The sequence below is a fragment of the Salvelinus fontinalis genome, chromosome 2 (genome assembly GCF_029448725.1).
Source record: "Salvelinus fontinalis isolate EN_2023a chromosome 2, ASM2944872v1, whole genome shotgun sequence".
Taxonomy (NCBI): domain Eukaryota; kingdom Metazoa; phylum Chordata; class Actinopteri; order Salmoniformes; family Salmonidae; genus Salvelinus; species Salvelinus fontinalis.
Genome location: NC_074666.1, coordinates 15,109,833 through 15,133,276, shown reverse-complemented (window position 1 = coordinate 15,133,276; position 23,444 = coordinate 15,109,833). Strand labels below are relative to the sequence as shown.

The 23,444-nt window shown below is 44.4% G+C and overlaps 3 protein-coding genes across 4 annotated transcripts in view; all 3 read right to left on the bottom strand.

Moving 5' to 3' along the window:
- The window catches only part of LOC129812851 (protein Shroom3-like), a 160,820-nt gene extending 152,423 nt beyond the window's left edge, over positions 1 to 8,397 (bottom strand). Inside the window, exons 1-2 of one of the 2 annotated variants that reach the window (XM_055864792.1) lie at positions 8,334 to 8,397; positions 7,542 to 7,749 (exon numbers count right to left, since the gene is read on the bottom strand). In XM_055864792.1, the coding sequence (XP_055720767.1) occupies positions 7,542 to 7,685 (144 nt within the window). In that variant the 5' untranslated portion in view covers positions 7,686 to 7,749; positions 8,334 to 8,397. Of the gene's footprint in view, positions 1 to 7,541 lie in introns of both variants that reach the window. The other variant, XM_055864784.1, reaches the window with a different exon arrangement.
- Positions 8,398 to 17,135: 8,738 nt separating this feature from the next.
- On the bottom strand, positions 17,136 to 17,954 carry LOC129833635 (uncharacterized). The gene has a single exon (XM_055898341.1). It carries the CDS (start codon positions 17,931 to 17,933, stop codon positions 17,136 to 17,138), a length of 798 nt encoding a protein of 265 aa, XP_055754316.1. The 5' UTR covers positions 17,934 to 17,954.
- Positions 17,955 to 22,546: 4,592 nt separating this feature from the next.
- The window catches only part of stbd1 (starch binding domain 1), a 9,754-nt gene continuing 8,856 nt past the window's right edge, over positions 22,547 to 23,444 (bottom strand). The window contains exon 3 of the mRNA XM_055898329.1: positions 22,547 to 23,331. Within this exon, the coding sequence (XP_055754304.1) occupies positions 22,547 to 23,331 (785 nt within the window). The remainder of the gene's footprint in view (positions 23,332 to 23,444) is intronic.

Below are 23,444 nucleotides of genomic sequence, written 5' to 3'. Positions count from 1 at the left end.
GGGAAGGAAACCCCAAACGGTACCCTATTCCCTATGTAGTGCGCTACTTTTAACCAGGGCCCATAGAGTTACAGTAATGGAGACGCAGGGCGTTAGGAAGCAGGTGTAGTTGGAGAGTTTCATATAAATAAACATGTAATGATACAAAAACAAGAGACACGTCTGGACATGAGAACAACAGAGAACACCATTGTGTTCGTGAGAGTCTCTTCTTTCTGTAGAGGGGTCATAATAGTTTGATGGCCAAACCGTTTGAACAATACAGGCGATTCTGTGAGAAGACCGATTTTGGGGATGTCTCATGGTCTGACAAACACCGCTCTAGCTCTGTCACCTTTCACCGCAGATGCGGAAGTGCGACATCGGGGGATGGGGTGGATTGAGACGTATCCAATGCAATAAGATACCTCCAATATAAACTGATGGATTTTTATGGGGATTTTTTAATTAAGTGAATTGAATTTCCGTTGGGGAGCGAACATCGACTCTAGGGAGTTTTAAAGATACTACAGTCGTCACATTTCACATTGGTTTTTATCAACTACAAAAAGGTAAGATGTGTTTTTAATTCTGGTGCCGCTCTGCACACACAAGCTTGTTAGCTAGCTAGCTCTGGTCCAACGTTAGCTAGCTCTGGTCTAGCTTTCGAAAACATGTGGAATGGAATGGAATGGAACTGAGAGTCATGATCAAGGGCTAGCTCTGGTCCAACGTTAGCTAGCTCTGGTCCAACGTTAGCTAGCTCTGGTCCAACGTTAGCTAGCTCTGGTCCAACGTTAGCTAGCTCTGGTCCAACGTTAGCTAGCTCTGGTCCAACGTTAGCTAGCTCTGGTCCAACGTTAGTTAAGCCAACTCTCTGAAGTTCAAAGACATTTAAAGTTCCTTCATAGAAGCCGCTCCTCCGTAGGTATACTTCTGTGGGACTAATTCAGATAATGCATGTCATAACAACAAAATGCCGAGCGCTTCATGCCCAGTGTGTTTTTGGGGGGTTTGAACCGGGTTCAGAACTTTATTTTTCTGGTCGGAACAGTGGAACGGAACAAAGAAAAATATTGGTTCTGTTCAGAAGGAAACTATTGAGAGTTATTGGTAATAAGTGTTAGTGTTACCATGTTTGTGTAGCCTCCAAGATTATCATATTAAATCAGTTGCTCCACTGCAGAACAGAATCCATTCCACACCCTTCTGGAAGAGGTCTTACAGGGCACTCTGGATTGGAGCATCAAATTGCTGGTTTAATAACTATTCTCCAAACTTTGGAAACTCCCCTTAACTCACTGACGTCTATTCCCAAAATCAAAGAACATATCACGCCCTTCGACAAATCAGATCTGCTCCTCCCCGCCTATAGGCAGAAATTAAAGCAGGAAGCAATCGTGGTAAGGTCTGTTCAATGTTGGTCTGACCAATCGGAAATTCATGCTACACGACTGTTTTGATCACGTGGACTGGGATATGTTCCCGGGCCGCCTCGGGTATAACATTGACGACTACACTGACTGTTACATCAGAAAATGCATTGAGGATGTTGTTCCTACAGTGACGATTAAAACAGACCCAAACCAGAAACCGTGGCAAGACGGCAGCATTGGCTCAAAACTGAAAGCGTGAACCACCACATTTAAACCACAGGACGGTGACTGGGAACATGGAGGAGTACAAACAGACCAGCGACAACCTCCGTAAGTCAATCAAAGATGCAAAAAGACATTACAGGGCCAAATTGAGTCACATTTAAATGGCTCAGAAATTAGATGCATGTGGCAGGGAATTCAGACAATCACAGATTATGAAGGGAAAACCAACCACCTCTCGATCTGAGTAGGTCTTTCAAGAGTGTTAACCCTCGCAGGGCTGCCGGCCCAGACGGCATACCAAGCCACGTCCTCGGTGCATGCGCAGACCACCAGCTGGAGTGGTTACGGACATATTCAATCTCTCCCTATCCCAGTCTGTTGTCCCTACTTGTCTCAAGATGTCCACCATTGTTCCTGTACCCAAGCAAGCAAAGGTAACTGAACTAAATGACTATCGCTTTGAGAGACTAGTCCAGGACCATATAACTTCCACCTTTTCCGACACCCTAAACCCAGTACAATTTGCATACCGCCCCAACAGATCCATGGACAACACAATCGCTGTTGTACTGCACACCACCCTATCCCACCTGGACAAGAGGAATTCCTATGTGAAAATGCTATTCATCAACTACGGCTCTGCTTTCAACACCATGACTCCCTCCAAGCTTGTCACTAAGCTCAGGGCCCTGGGTCTGAACCCTTCCCTGTGCAACTGGGTCCTAGACCCCAAGTGGCGAGGGCTGGCAACACCTCTGCCACACTGATACTCAACACAGGGGCCAACCAGGGGTGTGTGCACAACCCCCTCCTTTACTCCTTGTTCACCCATCACTGTGTGGCAACGCCCGACTCCAACGCAATCATCAAGTTTGCTGATGACACGACAGTGATAGTAAGCCTGATGACCAACAACGACGAGACAGCCTACAGGCAGGAGACTAGAGGCCTGGTGGAGCAGTGCCAGGAAAAATAACCTCTCCCTCAACATAAAAAAAAAACGAAGGAGCTGATGGTGGACTACAGAAGACAGAAAAGGGAGCACGCCCCCATCCACGTCGATGGGGCCGCAGTGGAGAGGGTCAAAAGCTTTAAGTTCCTTGACGTACACATCACTAGGGGCCTGAAATGGTCCCACCACACTGCCACCGTGGTGAAGAAGGTGCAACAGCACCTCTACAATCTCTGGCGGCTGAAGAAATTTGGCATGGCCCCTAAGATCCTCACACTTTTTACAGATGCACCATTGAGAGCATTCTGTTGGGAGACCTTCAACCGAATGGCTCTCCAAAGGGTGGTGCAGTCAGCCCGACGCATCACAGAGGGAACGCTGCCTGTCCTCCAGGACATTTACAGCACTCTGTGTCAAAGGAAAGCTAAGAAGATCATCAGAGTGATGGTCTGTTCACTCTGCTACCATCTAGCAGACAGAGACGATACAGGTGCATCAAAGCCGGGACCGAAAGATTGAAAAACAGCTTCTATCTCCAGGCCATCAGACTGTTGAACAGCTTCTATCTCCAGGCCATCAGACTGTTGAACAGCTTCTATCTCCAGGCCATCAGACTGTTGAACAGCTTCTATCTCCAGGCCATCAGACTGTTGAACAGCTTCTATCTCCAGGCCATCAGACTGTTGAACAGCTTCTATCTCCAGGCCATCAGACTGTTGAACAGCTTCTATCTCCAGGCCATCAGACTGTTGAACAGCTTCTATCTCCAGGCCATCAGACTGTTGAACAGCTTCTATCTCCAGGCCATCAGACTGTTGAACAGCTTCTATCTCCAGGCCATCAGACTGTTAAACAGCTTCTATCTCCAGACCATCAGACTGTTGAACAGCTTCTATCTCCAGACCATCAGACTGTTGAACAGCTTCTATCTCCAGACCATCAGACTGTTGAACAGCTTCTATCTCCAGGCCATCAGACTGTTGAACATCAAGTTATCTTCTGTAGTAAGAGACAAAGATACTCACTTACACAAATCACACATCATACACACCTCATACACAAGCTGACTCCTGTACTCACATATACACTCACACACACGCACACACCCATACTCACAAACACACTCACATGCACTCACTCACCCTAGCCAACGCTGCTGTCCCATGTATACAGAGACATTAAACACTGGACACTTCCTGTTTCTTTTATGAGTTTTTTTTATAGCTGTGTATTTATTTACTGTATTCTCACATAGCTCATTCTAATATATCTAATATCTATCTATCTTTACACTGTTATTACACACTGCGTATATACTGGATTCTTGACATAGCCCTCCGACGCTATTATATAATGGCACCGGAGGGGATGGAAAAGGAAAGGGGGATACCTAGTCAGTTGTACAACTGAATGCCTTCAACTGAAATGTGTCTTCCGCATTTAACCCAACCCCTCTGAATCAGAGAGGTGTGGGGGGCTGCCTTAATCGACATCCACGTCTTCGGTGCCCGGGGAACAGTGGGTTAACTGCCTGGGGTGGGTTAAAGCGTCAATACAGGACTAAGGTTGAGTCCTACTACACCGGCTCTAATATTACAGACTACAAAGGGAAACCCAGCCGCGAGCCTACCAGACAAGCTAAATGCCTTTTATGTTCGCTTTGTGGCAAGCAACACTGAAGCATGCATGAGAGCACCAGCTGTTCCGGACGACTGTGTGATCCCACTCTCCGTAGCCGATGTGAGCAAGACCTTTTGAACAGGTCAACATTCACAAAGCCACGGGGCCAGACGGATTACCAGGACGTGTACTCAAAACATGCACGGACCAACTGGCAAGTGTCTTCACTGACATTTTCAACCTCTCCCTGACCGAGTCTGTAATACCTACATGTTTCAAACAGACCACCCTGTGCCCAAGAAAGTGAAGGTAACCTGCCTAAATGATTACTGCCCCGTAGGACTCACGTTGGTAGCCACGAAGTGCTTTGAAAGGCTGGTCATGACTCACATCAACACCATCATCCCAGACACCCTGGACTCACTCCAATTCGCATACCGCTCCAACAGATCCACAGATGATGCAATCTCTATTGCACTCCACACTGCCCTTCCCCACCTGGACAAAAGGAACACCTATGTGAGAATACTGTTCATTGACTACAGCTCAGCGTTCAACACCATAGTGACCTCAAAGCTCATCACTAAGCTAAGAACCCTGGGACTAAACACCTCCCTATGCAACTGGATCCTGGACTTCCTGACGGGCCGCCCCCAGATGGTAAGGGTAGGTAACAACACATATGCCACGCTGATCCTCCACACTGGGGCCCCTCATGGGTGCGTGCTTAGTCCCCTCCTGTACTCCCTGTTCACCCACGACAGCGTGGCCAAGCAAGACTCCAACACCATCATTAAGTTTGCTGACGACACAACAGTGGTAGGCCTGAGCACCAACAACAATGAGACAGCCTATAGGGAGGAGGTCAGAGAACTGGCAGTGTGGTGCCAGTACAACAACCTCTCCCTCAATGTGAGCAAGACAAAGGAGCTGATCGTGGACTACAGGAAAAGGAGGGCTGAACAGGCCCCCATTAACATCGACGGGGCTGTAGTGGAGCGGGTCGAGAGTTTCAAGTTCCTTGGTGTCCACATCACTAACAAACTATCATGGTACAAACACCCCAAGACAGTTTGGCTTGAGTCCCCAGATCCTCAAAAAGTTCTAAAACTGCACCATCGAGAGCATCCTGACCGGTTGCATCAGCGCCTGGTATCACAACAGCTTGGCATCTGAACGTAAGGCGCTACAGAGGGTAGTGAGTATGGCCCAGTACATCACTGGGGCCAAGCTTCCTGACATCCAGGACCTATATACAAGACGGTGTCAGAGGAAGGCCCAAGAAATTGTCAAAGACTCCAGTCACCCAAGTCATAGACTATTCTCTCTGCTACCACACGGCAAGCGGTACAAGAGCTTCAGGTCTAGGTTAACAGCTTCTACCCCCAAGCCATAAGACTGCTGAACAATTAATCAAATGGCCACCCGGACTATTTACATTGACCCCCCCCCCCCCCCATAGATTATATTTGGACTAGTGATACAGTGTTATCTGGGTTATTCATTGGATTTGTTCTGACATTGTTGATTTCTTGTTTCTAGTTTTTCATTATTTATTTGTGTACTTGTTTGACAGGAGCTAGTAACATAAGCATTATACTGCATTGTTAGGAGCTAGTAACACAAGAATTATACTGTACATCTGCTATAATTCTGCTATTACATCTGCTAAACTGTCTACACGACCAATAAACTTTGATTTGATTTAGTTTACATACTTTAGGCAAAGAGGTTTACCAGGGAACCATGCAGGCATGGTGAATGGCCCCGTTCTTCAACACTGGGTCAGAGAAATATAATTAAATAATCAACTGGGTTTGATCAAGATTTATTCAATGGGATTGGAGTTATGGAACTGGAGTGTACATTTGTAAACTTTCCCCCCCCCCCCCTAATGATGAATTGTATTCAGTCTGGTACTGACTGTAAACATACCCCCCCCCCCCTAATGATGAATTGTATTCAGTCTGGTACTGACTGTAAACATACCCCCCCCCCCCCTAATGATGAATTGTATTCAGTCTGGTACTGACTGTAAACATACCCCCCCCCCCTAATGATGAATTGTATTCAGTCTGGTACTGACTGTAAACATGCCCCCCCCCCCCCCTAATGATGAATTGTATTCAGTCTGGTACTGACTGTAAACATACCCCCCCCCCCCCTAATGATGAATTGTATTCAGTCTGGTACTGACTGTAAACATACCCCCCCCCCCCCTAATGATGAATTGTATTCAGTCTGGTACTGACTGTAAACATACCCCCCCCCCCCCCTAATGATGAATTGTATTCAGTCTGGTACTGACTGTAAACATACCCCCCCCCCTAATGATGAATTGTATTCAGTCTGGTACTGACTGTAAACATGCCCCCCCCCCCCTAATGATGAATTGTATTCAGTCTGGTACTGACTGTAAACATACCCCCCCCCCCCTAATGATGAATTGTATTCAGTCTGGTACTGACTGTAAACATACCCCCCCCCCCCCCTAATGATGAATTGTATTCAGTCTGGTACTGACTGTAAACATACTACCCCCCCCCCCCCCCCCCCAATGATGAATTTAATTCAGTCTGCTACTGACTGTAAACATGCCCCCCCCCCCCCCCCCTAATGATGAATTTAATTCAGTCTGCTACTGACTGTAAACATACTCCCCCCCCCCCCCCTAATGATGAATTGAATTCAGTCTGCTACTGACTGTAAACATACTCCCCCCCCCCCCCCCCCTAATGATGAATTGTATTCAGTCTGCTACTGACTGTAAACATACTTTTCCCCCCCCAATGATGAATTGAATTCAGTCTGCTACTGACTGTAAACATATTCCCCCCCCCCCCTCACCTAATGATGAATTGAATTCAGTCTGCTACTGACTGTAAACATACTTTTTCCCCCCCAATGATGAATTGTATTCAGTCTGCTACTGACTGTAAAGGACGTGGTGGTAGTCTACACATTCACACACACACACACACACACACACACACACACACACACACATGTAACAGGGTTATATTGGTGATTCCCCTTGCCACTTTATTGTTAAGCCAATGGGTTTTTGGTTTTATTTTTGTCTTGCCTTCACCTACTCAACATGGCATCTTATTGGCTGGTTTGCATAGCTTGCTTACAGGGAGGATGTTTCATTTAGAATCGTGCCAGCGTCGAATCGTCGTTGGATGGTGAGCCGTGCATTGCATGACGTGCAATTTCGTGCTGTTCCTATCAGAATAAATCTCCATGACTGGTGCTACAAGTTGGAGTTCGTGTCGATGATTGATTGTACACAGCGCAAGAAGAGTACTGTTACACACACACACACACACACACACACACACACACACACACACACACACACACACACACACACACACCTTCCTTACCTTTGAGATGATCAACTCCTCTCCATGTTCCAGACCTCCTTTGAGCTGAAACCCCCAGGGCGCCCCACCCAGGAGTCGAGCCTCCAGAAACAGCGTCTTTCCTCGGTGTATGACTGTGCTGTAGCTGGGGAGACTGCTATCCATAATCACTAGCACCGCCGAGGTAGCCTAGCCTGGTGGGTCGGTCCTATTCAGTCCAACAGACCCACTGCAGAGGGGAAATGAAGCCGAAAAGATGGAAGAACCGATTTTTCTCTTCTCCTTTTCTTAAAGTCTCCCAAAGAGCATAGCAAGAGGGGAATGTCCACTCCTAAAGGATAAATCATTTCCTAGCATCACCGAATCTTAGTCAGCAAATGAAACATGGTTTGCCAATCTAACGGCAGTCTAGTTGAAACAAGTTCACTTTCGTTCCAACAGTCAGCAACAAGTGATGACAATTAAACAGTCCACAAAATAACATTAAATGGATAGAACGAAAAAATAATAATGTTTACTGAAAATATAGATAGCTTCACTTTTGATCGTTTGTCAGCCCCTCTCCCTCTTCCGACACTACTTTAGCATCACAATAGAATTTGCTACAATCCACTGGTTTGGGAGAAAGGGAGCGCTCTTCCCTCGCCAGCGAGCTGGTAGCATTGCGAGCAGGTCAATTTGCCCTGTCAGAAAACAACGTTTTGCGCACCACACTTCGACACTTGATTTACCTACTTTCCCTAAAACTAACCCAAGTTGATTCTCAGCAACCTTTAAATATAGAAGTCTACTTGTTGCCTTGATGCGCGTTACCTCTCCATTCCAGTCCCTATGGATGCAAGTTTTGCCTCCCACTCCTCTCTCCTCTCACAGTCAATGGATGAAGTAGGCTGGTGCGCATGTGTAGAGAGGAACGCCCTTCAGCAGGCTACGCGGCCCTTTTCTTTAAAAAGTCAAACTCTGTCGAGACTGTGGCGAAACCAAATGACATACGTGCTTTAGTTCATTTAACACCATGAAAGGTCTCTTTAATTTATCCTGACACACATACTGTGAAACGCAAACACAGCATCCTACGCCACGGCCATTCCGTCATTGTGTATTGATTACTTTACCGAAATTCCAAGTCAAGCACGTCAGAGGGGATAAATTAATAAGAAGCAACAGCTTCCGTATGACTTAATCTGAATAAATGTGACACCTGACCAGACGTTACCCAAAACTCTTTTCATGACCTCACGATGAAGAATGGAACTAGATAAGATGTTTCCTTGTATGTATGAAACATGTATGAAAACTTCAGATGACGAAAATGCTGGTTAGGCTATAACAGTTCACACACATTGCACCAGATTTCTGATTTAGACGGAGTAGGCCCGAGGCTATGTTGACACTAATCTGCATTCCTTCGTTACTGTGTCGAACTGGAAGTCGTGAATCAGCTACAGTTTATACCAATTGCCTCGCATCTAATACTAAGATGTAGATAACCAATCAATTTGACAACAAAAATATATATATATATATATTTACTATTAGACACTATTATAACTATATTATTCTTGGGTAGATGACCAACACAGACAGGGCTTGATACACCTCTCAGTGGCTGAGATAGCCTCTGTCTGCTTGTCAGTGTTACTGTGTTGACGCAATGAAACATCATGAAGATGCTAAAATGGAAGGCTGTGGATTATTTACCTTGGCGATAAATACTCATCTTCATCCACTGTTAATGAACACTGCTAGAGGGCCTCTACACTCCTGTTCTCCTGTACGCACAGGATGAGGTCATGAGGTCCTTATGCAGTCAGGAATTGTTCCTCACTGTGAGGTGGTAGATCTGAAGTCGGAGCTTACATACATACATACATACATACACTGGTTCTGAAGTGCCGACTTAGTTGTGACCCAAACTGCAAAAACAACGATGGGCTTTCTATTAATGCTTCTATCACACAGAGGCCTGTGTCTGAATAACAAGTACTGCTAGCCATTGGTGCCGCAATCAACTTTGGAGTTTCAAGTTTTATGGTATACACTGTCCAAAACAAATGCTTACTTGCAAGTTCCTTTTCATCAAATCAAATGTTATTTGTCACATGCGACGAAAACAACTGGTGTAGACTTTACCGTGAAAATGCTTGCTTCCAAGCCCTTAACCAACAATGCAGAGTTTAAAAATAAAAATCTAAAAGTAACACAAGAAGAATAAAATAAAATACACAAGAATGGAGCTATATGTAACGGATGTGAAATGGCTAGATAGTTAGCGGTGGTGCGCGCTAATAGCGTTTCAATCGGTTACGTCACTCGCTTTGAGACCTTGCAGTAGTGCTTCCCCTTGCTCTGCAAGGGCCACGGCTTTTGTGGAGCGATGGGTAACGATGCTTCGTGGGTGACTGTTGTTGATGTGTGCAGAGGGTCCCTGACTCGCGCCTGGGTCGGGGCGAGGGGACGGACTAAAGTTAATACTGTTACATATATACAGGGAGTACCAGATCAATGTGGAGCTATATACAGGAAGTACCAGATCAATGTGGAGCTATATGCAGGGAGTACCAGATCAATGTGGAGCTATATACAGGAAGTACCAGATCAATGTGGAGCTATATACAGGAAGTACCAGATCAATGTGGAGCTATATACAGGGAGTACCAGATCAATGTGGAGCTATATACAGGGAGTACCAGATCAATGTGGAGCTATATACAGGGAGTACCAGTACCAGATCAATGTGGAGCTATATACAGGGAGTACCAGCTCAATGTGGAGCTATATACAGGAAGTACCATTACCAGACCAATGTGGAGTTATATACAGGGAGTACCAGATCAATGTGGAGCTATATACAGGGAGAACCAGATCAATGTGGAGCTATATACAGGGAGTACCAGTACCAGATCAATGAGCAGCTATATACAGGAAGTACCAGTACCAGATCAACGTGGAGCTATATACAGGAAGTACCAGATCAATGTGGAGCTATATACAGGGAGTACCAGATCAATGTGGAGCTATATACAGGGAGTACCAGATCAATGTGGAGCTATATACAGGGAGTACCAGTACCAGATCAATGTGGAGCTATATACAGGGAGTACCAGATCAATGTGGAGCTATTGATCACCCCAGTGATGTACTGGGATGTCTGCATCACCCTCTGTAGCACTTTGCGGTTAAGGGTGGTGCCTTTGCCATACCAAGCGGTGAAGCAGCCAGTCAAGATGCCCTGGATGGTATAGCTGTAGAACTTTTTGAGGATCTGAGGGCCCATGCCAAATCCTTTCAGCCTCCTGAGGGGGGAGAGGTGCTGCTGTGCTCTCTTCACAACTGTGTGGGTGCACCATGTTAAGTCCTTAGTGATGTGGACGCTAAGGATCTTGAACCCGCTCCACAACAGACCATCAACAATACAGCAATGCAACAAGGCAACAACAATAGCAATAACAGAATGACCAATGTCAAAGTACGTAATATAAATATGTATATACTGTATATAAATGGTGTGTGTGTATATATATATATGGATAAAAAAATGTGTTTTTGTAACTCTTCAACAATGCATTAGATCAAGTGGGTGATATAAGCTACTGCCTTTCACAAGAGGATGGGAAAATTAAAAGTCTATTTGAAATAAACAATTTTAGATCTTGGATCATGATATTTTCAGCTGGGGTGAGGGGGCAAATCGAAAGAAGTATAGGTTTTAATCGTATTATATCTGTAAAGGTCCAGTGGACGGGAAAATGAGAAGAATGATTTTAAACGGAGCCATTTATTATTGCGTCTAAACTACAGCTGGGCTGAATTAGCGAGGAGCAAAAAGTCATATTTGATTCTTTTCATGTCCAGGGCTAGATAAAAGACTTGTCTTAGAAAAGAAAATACACATCTTATATAAGAATTGGGCCGTACCCGACACACTGTTTAAACAACGGACAGATGGAAGGTTTATAATATGCATCTCCGTGCCAAAATTGTAATATCTTAGAAATTGACAACTTATTGGGTTCCGTTTTTCTATAAATATGGTTTTCCTTAAACATGCTATTAATTAGTACAACGCTACTACCATGTTATTATCACATTTGAATGCTTCGCTTGTGAAACAAAATATATATATTAACTGTGTCCTCCGCTCAATGATGGCCAGAGAGTGGCGGTGTTGAGTTACGTAAAGGATTCTCATGATTCATTACAATACCAAACCAGGATTTAGCCAGAGTCTGGGAATGCTGAACACAGACTGAAAGGAAGTTCTATTGAATTACACATGCCAACATACATTTCGTATTGTTAGTATCAATCCATTGGTATTCCCAATAAATGCCATCTTTGGCCGGTGCAGGAATGAAGGAATTCATCAGCATTTTATGTTTTAATATTATATTAAATGACTCTGCCTGCTTTACGAATCGTGATGGCATTTACTGCACATGTATGCATTTCTGACATTCCTATTCATATATTCACAATGTGTATGTGATCCCAGAGCAGGGCATTAAGGTATGTGAGGTAATCTAGCGCCGGGAGCAATCAGTCTCTATTACGGTATGTGAGGTAATCTGGCTGCCCGGACCAATCAGGATCCAGTACGGTATGTGAGGTAACCTGTCCGACTGGACCAATCAGGCTCCAGTATAGGCATCTCAGCTGCCTTCCATTAGACTTCTTCTCTATGCAGCTGCAGGTATCAGGGACTGCTAGGACAATTACCTTGTCGGTGGTCAAAAGTGGTATTGTCAGTACTGAAAATGTGCCAATAGAATGGAGTCTATCACTCTGTTGATCCCCTGTAGTGTCATCTTTACGTCTTTCAGTGAGCTTTGTGACATCAATGTCTCAACACCAACATATTGGCAGATTACTTTTTAGTTTAGACAGTGCGCCAAGATACTGATATGGTTACATTTTGTTCTTTGAATCTAACAGATACACCAGTCTGTGTCCTACAAACAAGAACACGTTTCCGAATACAAAACACATTTTATTCTATAATATTGTACTTTTTGTGAGAGAGAGGGAGAGAGAGAGAGAGAGAGGGAGAGAGAGAGAGAGAGAGAGAGAGAGAGAGAGAGGGACTCCCAGACTGTCTCTGGTGCTAGGTTGTTCTCAGAATCACACATTTACCACTTTTAAACTGTACTTGTTGCTAAAACTGGCTATTTATAGCATTATATTAAAGGTAAGATAGTAACATGGAATGGAATATGGAACCAATGGAATTGTTTTAGTGATTCTATTTCTGTGTTCTGGATTCCCTTCCTTACTTTCCAAAATAACCTTTTATAGACTGTCCCCACTGAAGGTCAGTGGTAGCCATAGCGACATCACAGACAGTAGGAGGAGTGGTATGTTTTATTAATAGTATGAGAGAGTCGCAGGCAAACAGGCTCCACCGAGGTACACAAAGAGATAGGTTACTCTTAACAATGACAGACAGACAGTAACCTACGTGAATGGAATTATACCAGAGTGGTCTGTCATAGAGATACAACTATTTGTTTGAATTTCTATTACATTTGGGTCTGTCGTTTTGTAATGTCAATTTAACTTTCATCTCCAACACGAGATGCAAGAGTTTGGATGTCCTTCACAACTTGTGCCAGAGAAGGGCCCCTTGTGAAAACTGAGAGGGGTCACATGGTGCGAGGGGTCACATGGTCACATGCCTTAAGATGGAGGCCACTGTCCTGTCAATCAAGCCATGCAGGAAACAAAGACCCTCTGCCACTTTCCTATCAATCAGCCCATGTAGGAAACAGAGACACGATGTGTTGAAAAGTCAGGGTCGTGTGCATTACTAAATGGAAAAACATTGACTGAAACAGGGAGGGAAACACTCATTTTAGTTTTTAGTTTTAAAAAGTTTTGCTACAGTGCCCCCTACTGAACACAACCAGGGTTTCACTGTGTCCTCATGTGACAGTCACATGCTGTAGTCCGCCTGTCAAATAGGAAACAGTCAGTTACTCAGCGTTAAGACCTCTGCCTTAGCAATGAGTAAGCACTGATCCCAGTGCAACTTACCTCTGTGTGAAGTCCTGTAAATAAAGGATTACTCTGAGCCTTGAGGGGGAATTAGAGCATACACACTTTTCATTTTCACATTAACACTAAAGAGGGGGATTTTTTTCCTGCAAATGATTAATAAGTACACACTGTACTTCGCAGTGTCTTGTAATGGAATTTTTGATTTGACAATTCAAAACAAAATGAAATGTTAAATCAGGCAAAAGATTCCAAAATTGTGGATGGTACATACACAAAACATTCAACAGATTTGTTTCCATTGTGGTCCTCTATAAAGCTGCAGGGGAAAAATCAAGTGTCATGGGCACTCTGGTGTAGACTGATTCATTTGATAATTATTCAATCATTTTCAGTATGTAATCCCAATGGAAATTAGACCCACAACCTCTTCTCACCGATGAGACAGCAATATCTTCGCCCTCAAGGAACTACAATGGAAACTGGAAACCACATATTTTGAGGCGGTGTTTATTGTAGTTGGGGATTTTAATAAAGGAAATCTGAGGAAAACGCTACCGACGTTCTATCAACACATTCATTGCCTGTAGCTTCAAAAACTAGACCATTATTACTCTCCCTTCCGGGATGCCTACAAGGCCCTCCCCGGATGCCTACAAGGCCCTCCCCGGATGCCTACAAGGCCCTCCCCGGATGCCTACAAGGCCCTCCCCGGATGTCTACAGGGCCCTCCCCGAATGCCTACAAGGCCCTCCACAGCCCTCTCTTTGGCAAAACAGATCACAACTCCATTCTGCTGCTCCCTTCCTATGGCTGGAGTGTTTACGGACATATTCAATCTCTCCCTATCCCAGTCTGCTGTCCCCACTTGCTTCAAGATGGCCACCATTGTTCCTGTACCCAAGAAAGCTACGGTAACTGAACTAAATGACTATCGCCCCGTAGCACTCACTTCTGTCATCATGAAGTGCTTTGACAAGCTAGTTAAGGATCATATCACTTCTACCTTACCTGACACCCTAGACCCACTTCACTTTGCTTACCGCCCCAATAGATCCACAGATGATGCAATCGCCATCACACTGCACACTGCTCTAACCCATCTGGACAAGAGGAATACCTATGTAAGAATGCTGTTCATTGACTACAGCTCAGCATTCAACACCATAGTACCCTCCAAGCTCATCTTTAAGCTCAGGGCCCTGGGTCTGAACCCTGCCCTGTGCAACTGGGTCCTGTATTTCCTGACGGGCCGCCCCCAGGTGGTGAATGTAGGAAACAACACCTTCACTACGCTAATCCTCAACACTGGGGCCCCACAAGGGTGCGTGCTCAGCCCCCACCTGTACTCCCTGTTCACACAACAGTAGTAGGCCTGATTACGAGACAACCTACAGGGAGGAGGTGAACTTAGTCACTGTCACTAGCTGGCTACCGCTCGGTTACTCAACCTTGCACCTTAGAAGCTGCTGCCTATGTACACAGACATGGAATCACTGGTCACTTTAAAAATGTTTACACACTGTTTTACTCATTTTTATATTCTAGTCAAGGCCATCCTATTCAACTATTGCTTTGTCTATACTATTCTATCCTACATATTCTACATACACTAAATATTCTATTCACATACTGACCATGTCTATACATCCCATCACATATACATACATATATAAACAGTACCTGTCAAAAGTTTGGACACTTCTACTCATTCAAGGGTTTTTCCTTTGACTATTTTCTAGATTGTATAATGATAGTGAAGACATCAAAACTATGAAATAACACATGTGGAATCATGTAGTAACCAGAAAACCAGCCCATCTGTAAATAGCCCACACAACTACCTCATCTCCATATTGTTATTTTTTTGCTCCTTCGCACCCCAGTATCTCTACTTGCACACTCCTCTCCTGCACATCTATCACTTCAGTGTTTAATTGCTAAATTGTAATTATTTTGCCACTATGGCCTATTTATTGCCTTACCTCCCTAATCTTACTACATTTGTACACACTGTATATAGACTTTTCTATTGTGTTATTGACTGTACGTCTGTTTATCCGATGTGTAACTCTGTGTTGTTTGTGTCATACTGCGTTGCTTTATCTTGGCCAGGTCGCAGTTGTAAATGAGAACTTGTTCTCAACTGGCCTACCTGGTTAAATAAAGGTGAAATTCAAAAATTCAAAATATATTTTAAAAATGTGTTAAAAATATTACAAATATATATTTTAGATTCTTCAAAGTAGCCATCAAGGCAAAAGCTACTTTGAAGAATCTAAACAATAAAATCTATATGTGTTATTACATAGTTTTGATGTCATCACTATTATTCTACAATGTAGAAAATAGTGAAAATAAAGAAAAACCCTTGAATGAGTAGGTGTGTCCAAACGTTTGACTGGTACTGTGTACATATATATATACACACACACACACACATTAATACAGTCGGAATATACATACACCTTAGCCAAGTACATTTAAACTCAGTTTTTCACAATTCCTGACATTTAATCCTAGTAAAAATTCCCTGTGTTAGGTCAGTTAGGATAACCACTTTATTTTAAGAATGTGAAATGTCAGAATAATAGTAGAGAGAATTATTTCTTTCAGCTTTTATTTCTTTCATCACATTCACAGTGTGTCAGAAGTTTACGTACACTCATTTAGTATTTGGTAGCAGTATTTGCCCTTAAATTGCTTAATTTGAGTCAAACGTTTCGGGTAGCCTTCCACAAGCTTCCCACAATAAGTTGGGTGAATTTTGGCCCATTCCTCCTGACAGAGCTGGTGTAACTGAGTCAGGTTTGCAGGCCTCCTTGCTCACACACACTTTTTCAGTTCTGCCCACAAATTTTCTATAGGATTGAGGTCAGGGCTTTGTGATGGCCACTTCAATATCTTGACTTTGTTGTCCTGAAGCCATTTTGCCACAACTTTCGAGGTATGCTTGGGGTCATTGTCCATTTGGAAGACTCATTTGCGACCAAGCTTTAACTTCCTGACTGATGTCTTGAGATGTTGCGTCAATATATCCACGTAATTCTCCTCCTCATGATGTCATCTATTTTGTGAAGTGCACCAGTCCCTCCTGCAGCAAAGCACCCAAACAACATGATGCTGCCACCCACGTGCTTCACGGTTGGGATGGTGTTTTTCGGCTTGGAGGTACACCTCCAATTGACTCAAATGATGTCAATTAGCCTATCAGAAGCTTCTAAAGCCATGGCATAATTTTCTGGAATTTCCCAAGCTGTTTAAAGGCACAGTCAACTTAGTGTATGTAAACTTCTGACCCACTGGAATTGTGATACAGTGAGTTATAAGTGAAACAATCTGTCTGTAAACAGTTTGTTAACAAGACATTTTTGGAGTGGTTGAAAAACGAGTTTTAATGACTCCAACATTAGTGTATGTAAACTTCTGACTTCAACTGTATATATGCATACACACACACAAATATATATACATATTTATACTCCTGATTTTTAAATTGCTCGTCCTAATATTTATATATTTCTTAATTCCATTATTTTACTTTACTATATATTTTTTTAAGTTAGATGCAATTTATTGCCTTACATTTAACAGACAAAGTACAAAATACGAAATCTACACTCAAGATGGTACAACCAGATGAGCAACTTCATGGACTGCATTCATGGACTGCATTGTGATGTCATAGTCATAGGGAATGGACTGCATTGTGATGTCATAGTCATAGGGAATGGACTGCATTGTGATGTCATAGGGAATGGACTGCATTGTGATGTCATAGTCATAGGGAATGGACTGCATTGTGATGTCATAGTCATAGGGAATGGACTGCATTGTGATGTCATAGTCATAGGGAATGGACTGCATGGTGATGTCATAGTCATAGGGAAGGGGCTGCATTGTGATGTCATAGTCATAGGGAATGGACTGCATGGTGATGTCATAGTCATAGGGAATGGACTGCATTGTGATGTCATGGTCATAGGGAATGGACTGCATTGTGATGTCATAGTCATAGGGAATGGACTGCATTGTGATGTCATAGTCATAGGGAATGGACTGCATTGTGATGTCATAGTCATAGGGAATGGACTGCATGGTGATGTCATAGTCATAGGGAATGGACTGCATTGTGATGTCATAGTCATAGGACTGCATGGTGATGTCATAGGGAATGGACTGCATTGTGATGTCATAGTCATAGGGAAGGGGCTGCATTGTGATGTCATAATCATACACTGGGCCAACTGGTATCACAGGTCTTGCCCCTGCACACCAACCTGTGGCACACTTGCTGCAGCCGGAGGCACAGCAGTCGCAGCAACTTGCTTTCTGACAACTGGTGCATGCGTAGTTGGAGCACTTGCAGGATCCACCGCAGTTGCAAAATCCAGTTTTGCAGCATTCACAAGGATCCATTTTCCAGTTCTTGATCTCCCTTTATCCGAATGGACCGCGGTAGTTCAGCTGGGTCTCAGTGGTGCGTTGTCAGCTTTCATTCTAGATCTGTGTGTATTGTTGTGAATTGTTAGATACTACTGCACTGTTGGAGTTAGGAACACAAGCATTTCGCTACACCCACAATAACATCTGCTAAATATGTGTATGCGACCAATAAAATTAGATTTGAATAAAATTTGATTTGATTTAAACTAGGCCAATGGGCACTAGGTCACTGAACTTTTGTTTTGAAAGTCACTGAAAACCTTTTGATCACGCCAGCTGTGGCAGTAGCTCTGCTTGACCACTGGACTATGGACAGGCTTCTCTCATAGTGCAATGACCGCTGAACCCTCAGTCCCTCTCCGTCCCCGTCATGGGGGAGGGTTATTAGCTCTCCGTCCCAATCATGGGGGAGGGTTATTAGCTCTCCATCGCCGTCATGGGGGAGGGTTATTAGCTCTCCGTCCCCGTCATGGGGGAGCCGGGGGTTACAGCAATAGCTGTGGAGCCGGGGGTTACAGCCATAGCTGTGGAGCCGGGGTTTACAGTAATAGCTGTGGAGCCGGGGGTTACAGTAATAGCTGTGGAGCCGGGGGTTACAGCAATAGCTGTGGAACCGGGGGTTACAGTAATAGCTGTGGAGCCGGGGGTTACAGTAATAGCTGTGGAGCCGGGGGTTACAGTAATAGCTGTGGAGCCGGGGGTTACAGCAATAGCTGTGGAGCCGGGGGTTACAGCAATAGCTGTGGAGCCGGGGGTTACAGTAATAGCTGTGGAGCCGGGGGTTACAGTAATAGCTGTGGAGCCGGGGGTTACAGTAATAGCTGCGGAGCCGGGGGTTACAGTAATAGCTGTGGAGAAGAGGTTAAGTTAGCACAGACAACGTTCCACATTCAAGCTGCAAATGCATCGATTTCCTCCTTAATTCGATTTAATGGTGAGAAGGCGGGAAAGATAACAGGAAAAATATGTATACTTTCTTTATGAAACACCATTTTCCACCGCCATGCTATGGTGGCTAATGCTACTTCCTGACACTGCATACAGCATTCAGACCAAGGGTAAACAAACTGCTGCAACCTGATTGGCTGAACGTAATACCAACATCCAGAACTAGCATTTAGCCACTCTAGCACGGTGTTAAATTGAGTTGAGGAAATCGACACCTTTACAGCCTGAATCAATAATGCTTTATGTACGAACCGGTCCACAGGGGATACGAGTGTATAGCCAGCTGCATACATTCCCTTTGGACGGTATGATACAACTCAAGCCGGCCTTTGGGTTATGAGAAAAGGGGTATACCTAGTCAGTTTTACAACAATGCATTTAACTGAAATTAGTCTTACGCATTAACCCAACTCCTCTGAATCAGAGGTGCGGGGGGTGGGGCTGCCTTAACCGACATCCAAGTCATCATTGCCCTGGGGAAACAGTGGGTTAACTGCCTTGCTCAGGGGCAGAACAACAGATTTTTAGCATGTCAGCTCGGGGATTCGATCCAGCAAACCTTTGTTACTGGCCAAACGCTCCTGCCCGCCAGGCTACCTGAAGGAGCGACTGATTGGAAGTAGTCATCCTGGACTAGGAAGCGAACCCCGGTCTCTGGCATGGGGGTTACATGTCTACTGATGTTGGCAGTCTCAGCCATGACACTAAATATTTGACCTCTATACACACACAAAAGCACGTGGACACCCTTTCAAATTAGTGGATTTGGCCATTTCAGCCACACCCGTTGCTGACGTGTATAAAAACAAGCACACAGCCATGCAATCTCCATAGACAAACATTGGCAGTAGAATGGATGCCACCTTTCCAACAAGTCAGTTGGTCAAATTTCTGGCCTGCTAGAGCTGCCCCCGGTCAACTGCAAGTTCTGTTATTATGAAGATGAAACGTCTAGGAGGAGGAACTGCTTAGCCGTGAAGTGGTAGGCCACAAGCTCACAGAACAGGACTGCAGAGTGCTGCAGCACGTACAAAATCTCTGTCATTGGTTGCAACACTCACTACTGAGTTCCAAACCGCCACGAAGCAACATCAGCACAATAATTGTTGGGAGTTTCATGAAATGGGTTTCCATGGCCGAGAAGCTGCACACAAGCCTAAGATCACCATTCTTTATTTTACCTTTAACTAGGCAAGTCAGTTAAGAACAAATTGTTATTTACAATGACGGCCTAGGAACAGTGGGTTAACTGCCTTGTTCAGGGGCAAAACGACAGATTTTTACCTTGTCAGCTTGGGGATTCAATCTTGCAACCTTTCGGTTACTAGGCCAACGCTCAAACCACGAGGCTAGAGTGGTGTAAAGCTCCAGACTCATTGGACTCTGGAGTAGTGGAAACTCGTTCTCTGGCGTGATGAATCACGCTTCACCATCTGGCAGTCCGATGGAAAATTTGGGTTTGGCGGATGCCAATCGATCACTACCTGCCCCAATGCATTGCACCAACTAAAGTTTAGAGGAAGAGGAATAATGGTCTGGGGCTGTTTTTCATGGGTCGGGCCTCTTAGTTCCAGTGAAGGGAAAACCTAATGCGTCAGCGAGAATTTTGTTCAGTGTTCATAATAACCAAATGAATTACTCAGCCTGAAACCCATCATTTGTAAGAAACTGGTTGAAATGAAGACAGAGGCCCAGCTACGATAGAACGTTTATTTACGAGAGCACTCTGCGTATCATTTCCTGTACACTGGTTTATATACCTCACATTGTCATAACTGTCCCTCTAATACAATGACAATTTGGTTCACAAGTTCTCCTTTTCATATATCGCCTGCCACCTGTTTTACAATCTACTACAAGCCCAAGGTTTCTCCCCTCCCTGGGTGGGGAGACTTCATTCCCTGTTATGTTTCACAAGTTGTCTGCCACAGTTCCTTGCCTGCTAACTGTCTTTATGGACAAACATTCAGACAGGCTATAATTCTGTTAGTTATAATTCTGTTAAATGTAGACATCATTTAGTCATTCATAAAAATCCCATAACAGCTTCCAACAGTTTGGGGAAGGCCCTTTCCTGTTTCTGCATGACATTGCCCTCGTGCACAAAGGTCCATACAGAAATGGTTTGTCCAGATCGGTGTGGAAGAACTTGACTGGCCTGACCTCAACCCCATTGAACAGATGATTTGGAACGTAGACTGCGAGCCAGGCCCAAATTGGCCAACATCTATGCATGTATGGAAACAAGTCACAGCAATGTTCCAACATCTAGTGGAAAGCCCTGCCAGAAGAGTGGAGGCTGTTATAACAGCAAAGCAGGGGGGGGGGGGGGGGGGGGGGGGGCAACACCATATCAATGCGCAGGATTTTGAAGGAGACAGTCGACAAGGTGTCCACATACACACATAAAACAGTATATAATTAGGCAATACAGACCAAGGGGATGTGGTATGTTGGCCAATATATATTAACCCCCCCCCAAATAACATCCAGGACTCAAACCACCCAGTTTATAATGGCCTCATACCAAAGCCATTGTAACAGGCTTTGGGATGTCTGGAAATACTGTGGGAGGCCTACATTAAGAATGAGAGTCTAGGAAGTACTGCATTCCAGGAACATATGTTTGTTTATTGGGTAAGAGGACAGAACTCTACGACATCTAAATATCTAAGAGTAGGACATTAACCACATTGCAACCATAAGACATTTTATTATTAAAAATAGATTAGAACCAAGACACCATCAATTGTGATAAAATAAAATCAAAATAAACCAAACCAAAGTGAGTTAACATGTCAAAACAAAACATTTATGAACATTGATAAATGTATTATCAAAAAGGTTTAGGGACTTGGTGTGGATAATAGATACAAAATATAATTCAAGAAGCTAAGATCTGATGTAGATATATGACATTTAAAAATACCAGCATCACAGTATTTGCATAATAACAATTATCAGTTGGTTACGAGTACACTTCTATTTCTGGTGAATATAAACAGCCCATTTCACAATCACAAAAGACAGTCTGAGTAACTGCAGTAAAACATGTAAAATACCTGGATAACACTTATTGCTGTGATTATTGCTATACTGCCACAGCACAAATAATGCTGGTATAGAAGCCCAAAGTAGTGCAGAGCTGCTCTATTGAAAGTACTGAATCATCATCCCCCATTGGACAATATCCAAGCGCCATACTAAATTGACATTCATCCAACTCTACCTTTGCATTACGTCACTCACTTAAGACGTACAACTTGATTAATAGTTGGGTTGCTGTAATGCAGTATATAAAGGACCAGAGCCCTGGTTAGATACTGGGATTTAACACGCCTTTACCCAAAGTGTACACTCAATTACTTCCATGTAAAAAAGAAACAGATCAGGGTAAGGAATATGTTGGAAACTGCTTTTTAAAATGCAAAAAAAAGTGTGAATTAGTGCACAGGGTGAAGGGTAAGAAATTGGGCCCCAGCCATGTCCTCTATGATCGACCCCTTGCACCAGTCAGTCCTCTTCCTCTGCGAGAGCCACACTGCTAACTCCATTTAGAATAGATTACTACATCTTAGAACGCTACTAAAGAGAACGACCACTAGTGCCCTTCACTCCGCCTCTCACTGGTTGCTCACTCAGAGGAAGCCCCACCATCTGTCGAGGTTCACCGCTCCACCACCATGACCCGTTTCCAGGTGTCTATTCTCACTCTCCTCCCAGCGTTGGATTTCGCCATTCTCCACAAGCACGAACTTCCACTCCACCAGTTTCTCCGCAGGGAGGGCGACCCAGCTGGCCCAGAACCCGTCCTGGCCCCTCTCCAGCGGAACAAAACCCTTCCAGCTCCCCAGCACCGGTTGGTTCCCAGTCACAGCCAGTTCCTGCCGGGGTGACAGGGTGTTGTAGTGGATACAGAACCTCACCTGTACTGCATGGGGTTCGTTAGGAAGCACAGCTGCCATTTTATTCTCCTGCAGGTCTCCATCTCGTGATACAGGTGTGGTTTCAGTTTCTTTGACCTTTGATGTGGGCGTTTCAGTCATTGTTGAATCGTCTGCATTGTGCTGCGTTTCTGTGGGATGATGCTCCGCCTCGGCAGAGCAGTCGGACGAGTGGCTTATCCTCACCCAGGGAGTGTCAGCGTTACCCTCTGCATCTGTGACACTTACAGTCATCCATTCATTGTAGTCCATAGTGGCTTCCATGATGTTTATTTCAACTTCCTGACAACTGCTCTCTACCGGTGTGTCCATGCTCTTATTAACCCGCTCAGAAATCACATGGGTGTGTCGCGCTTCCGTCGGCTCCCTGCTTAACCCTTTCATCGAGTTGTCATGAAGAACACCGGCTCTGTTGGGATCAGTGCAGAGACTGTCTGGCTGTTGGTCAAACAGTTCCTGAGGGTTGCTCGTCATCCTCTCTGGAGGGTCAATCCCTGTTGTATTCCAGCTTTGAGCCGGTTGTCGACCGTTTCCACGGTCATCAAGATGGTCTCTGTTCCCCACCCATGCATTTGCCACGTCACAATATTCG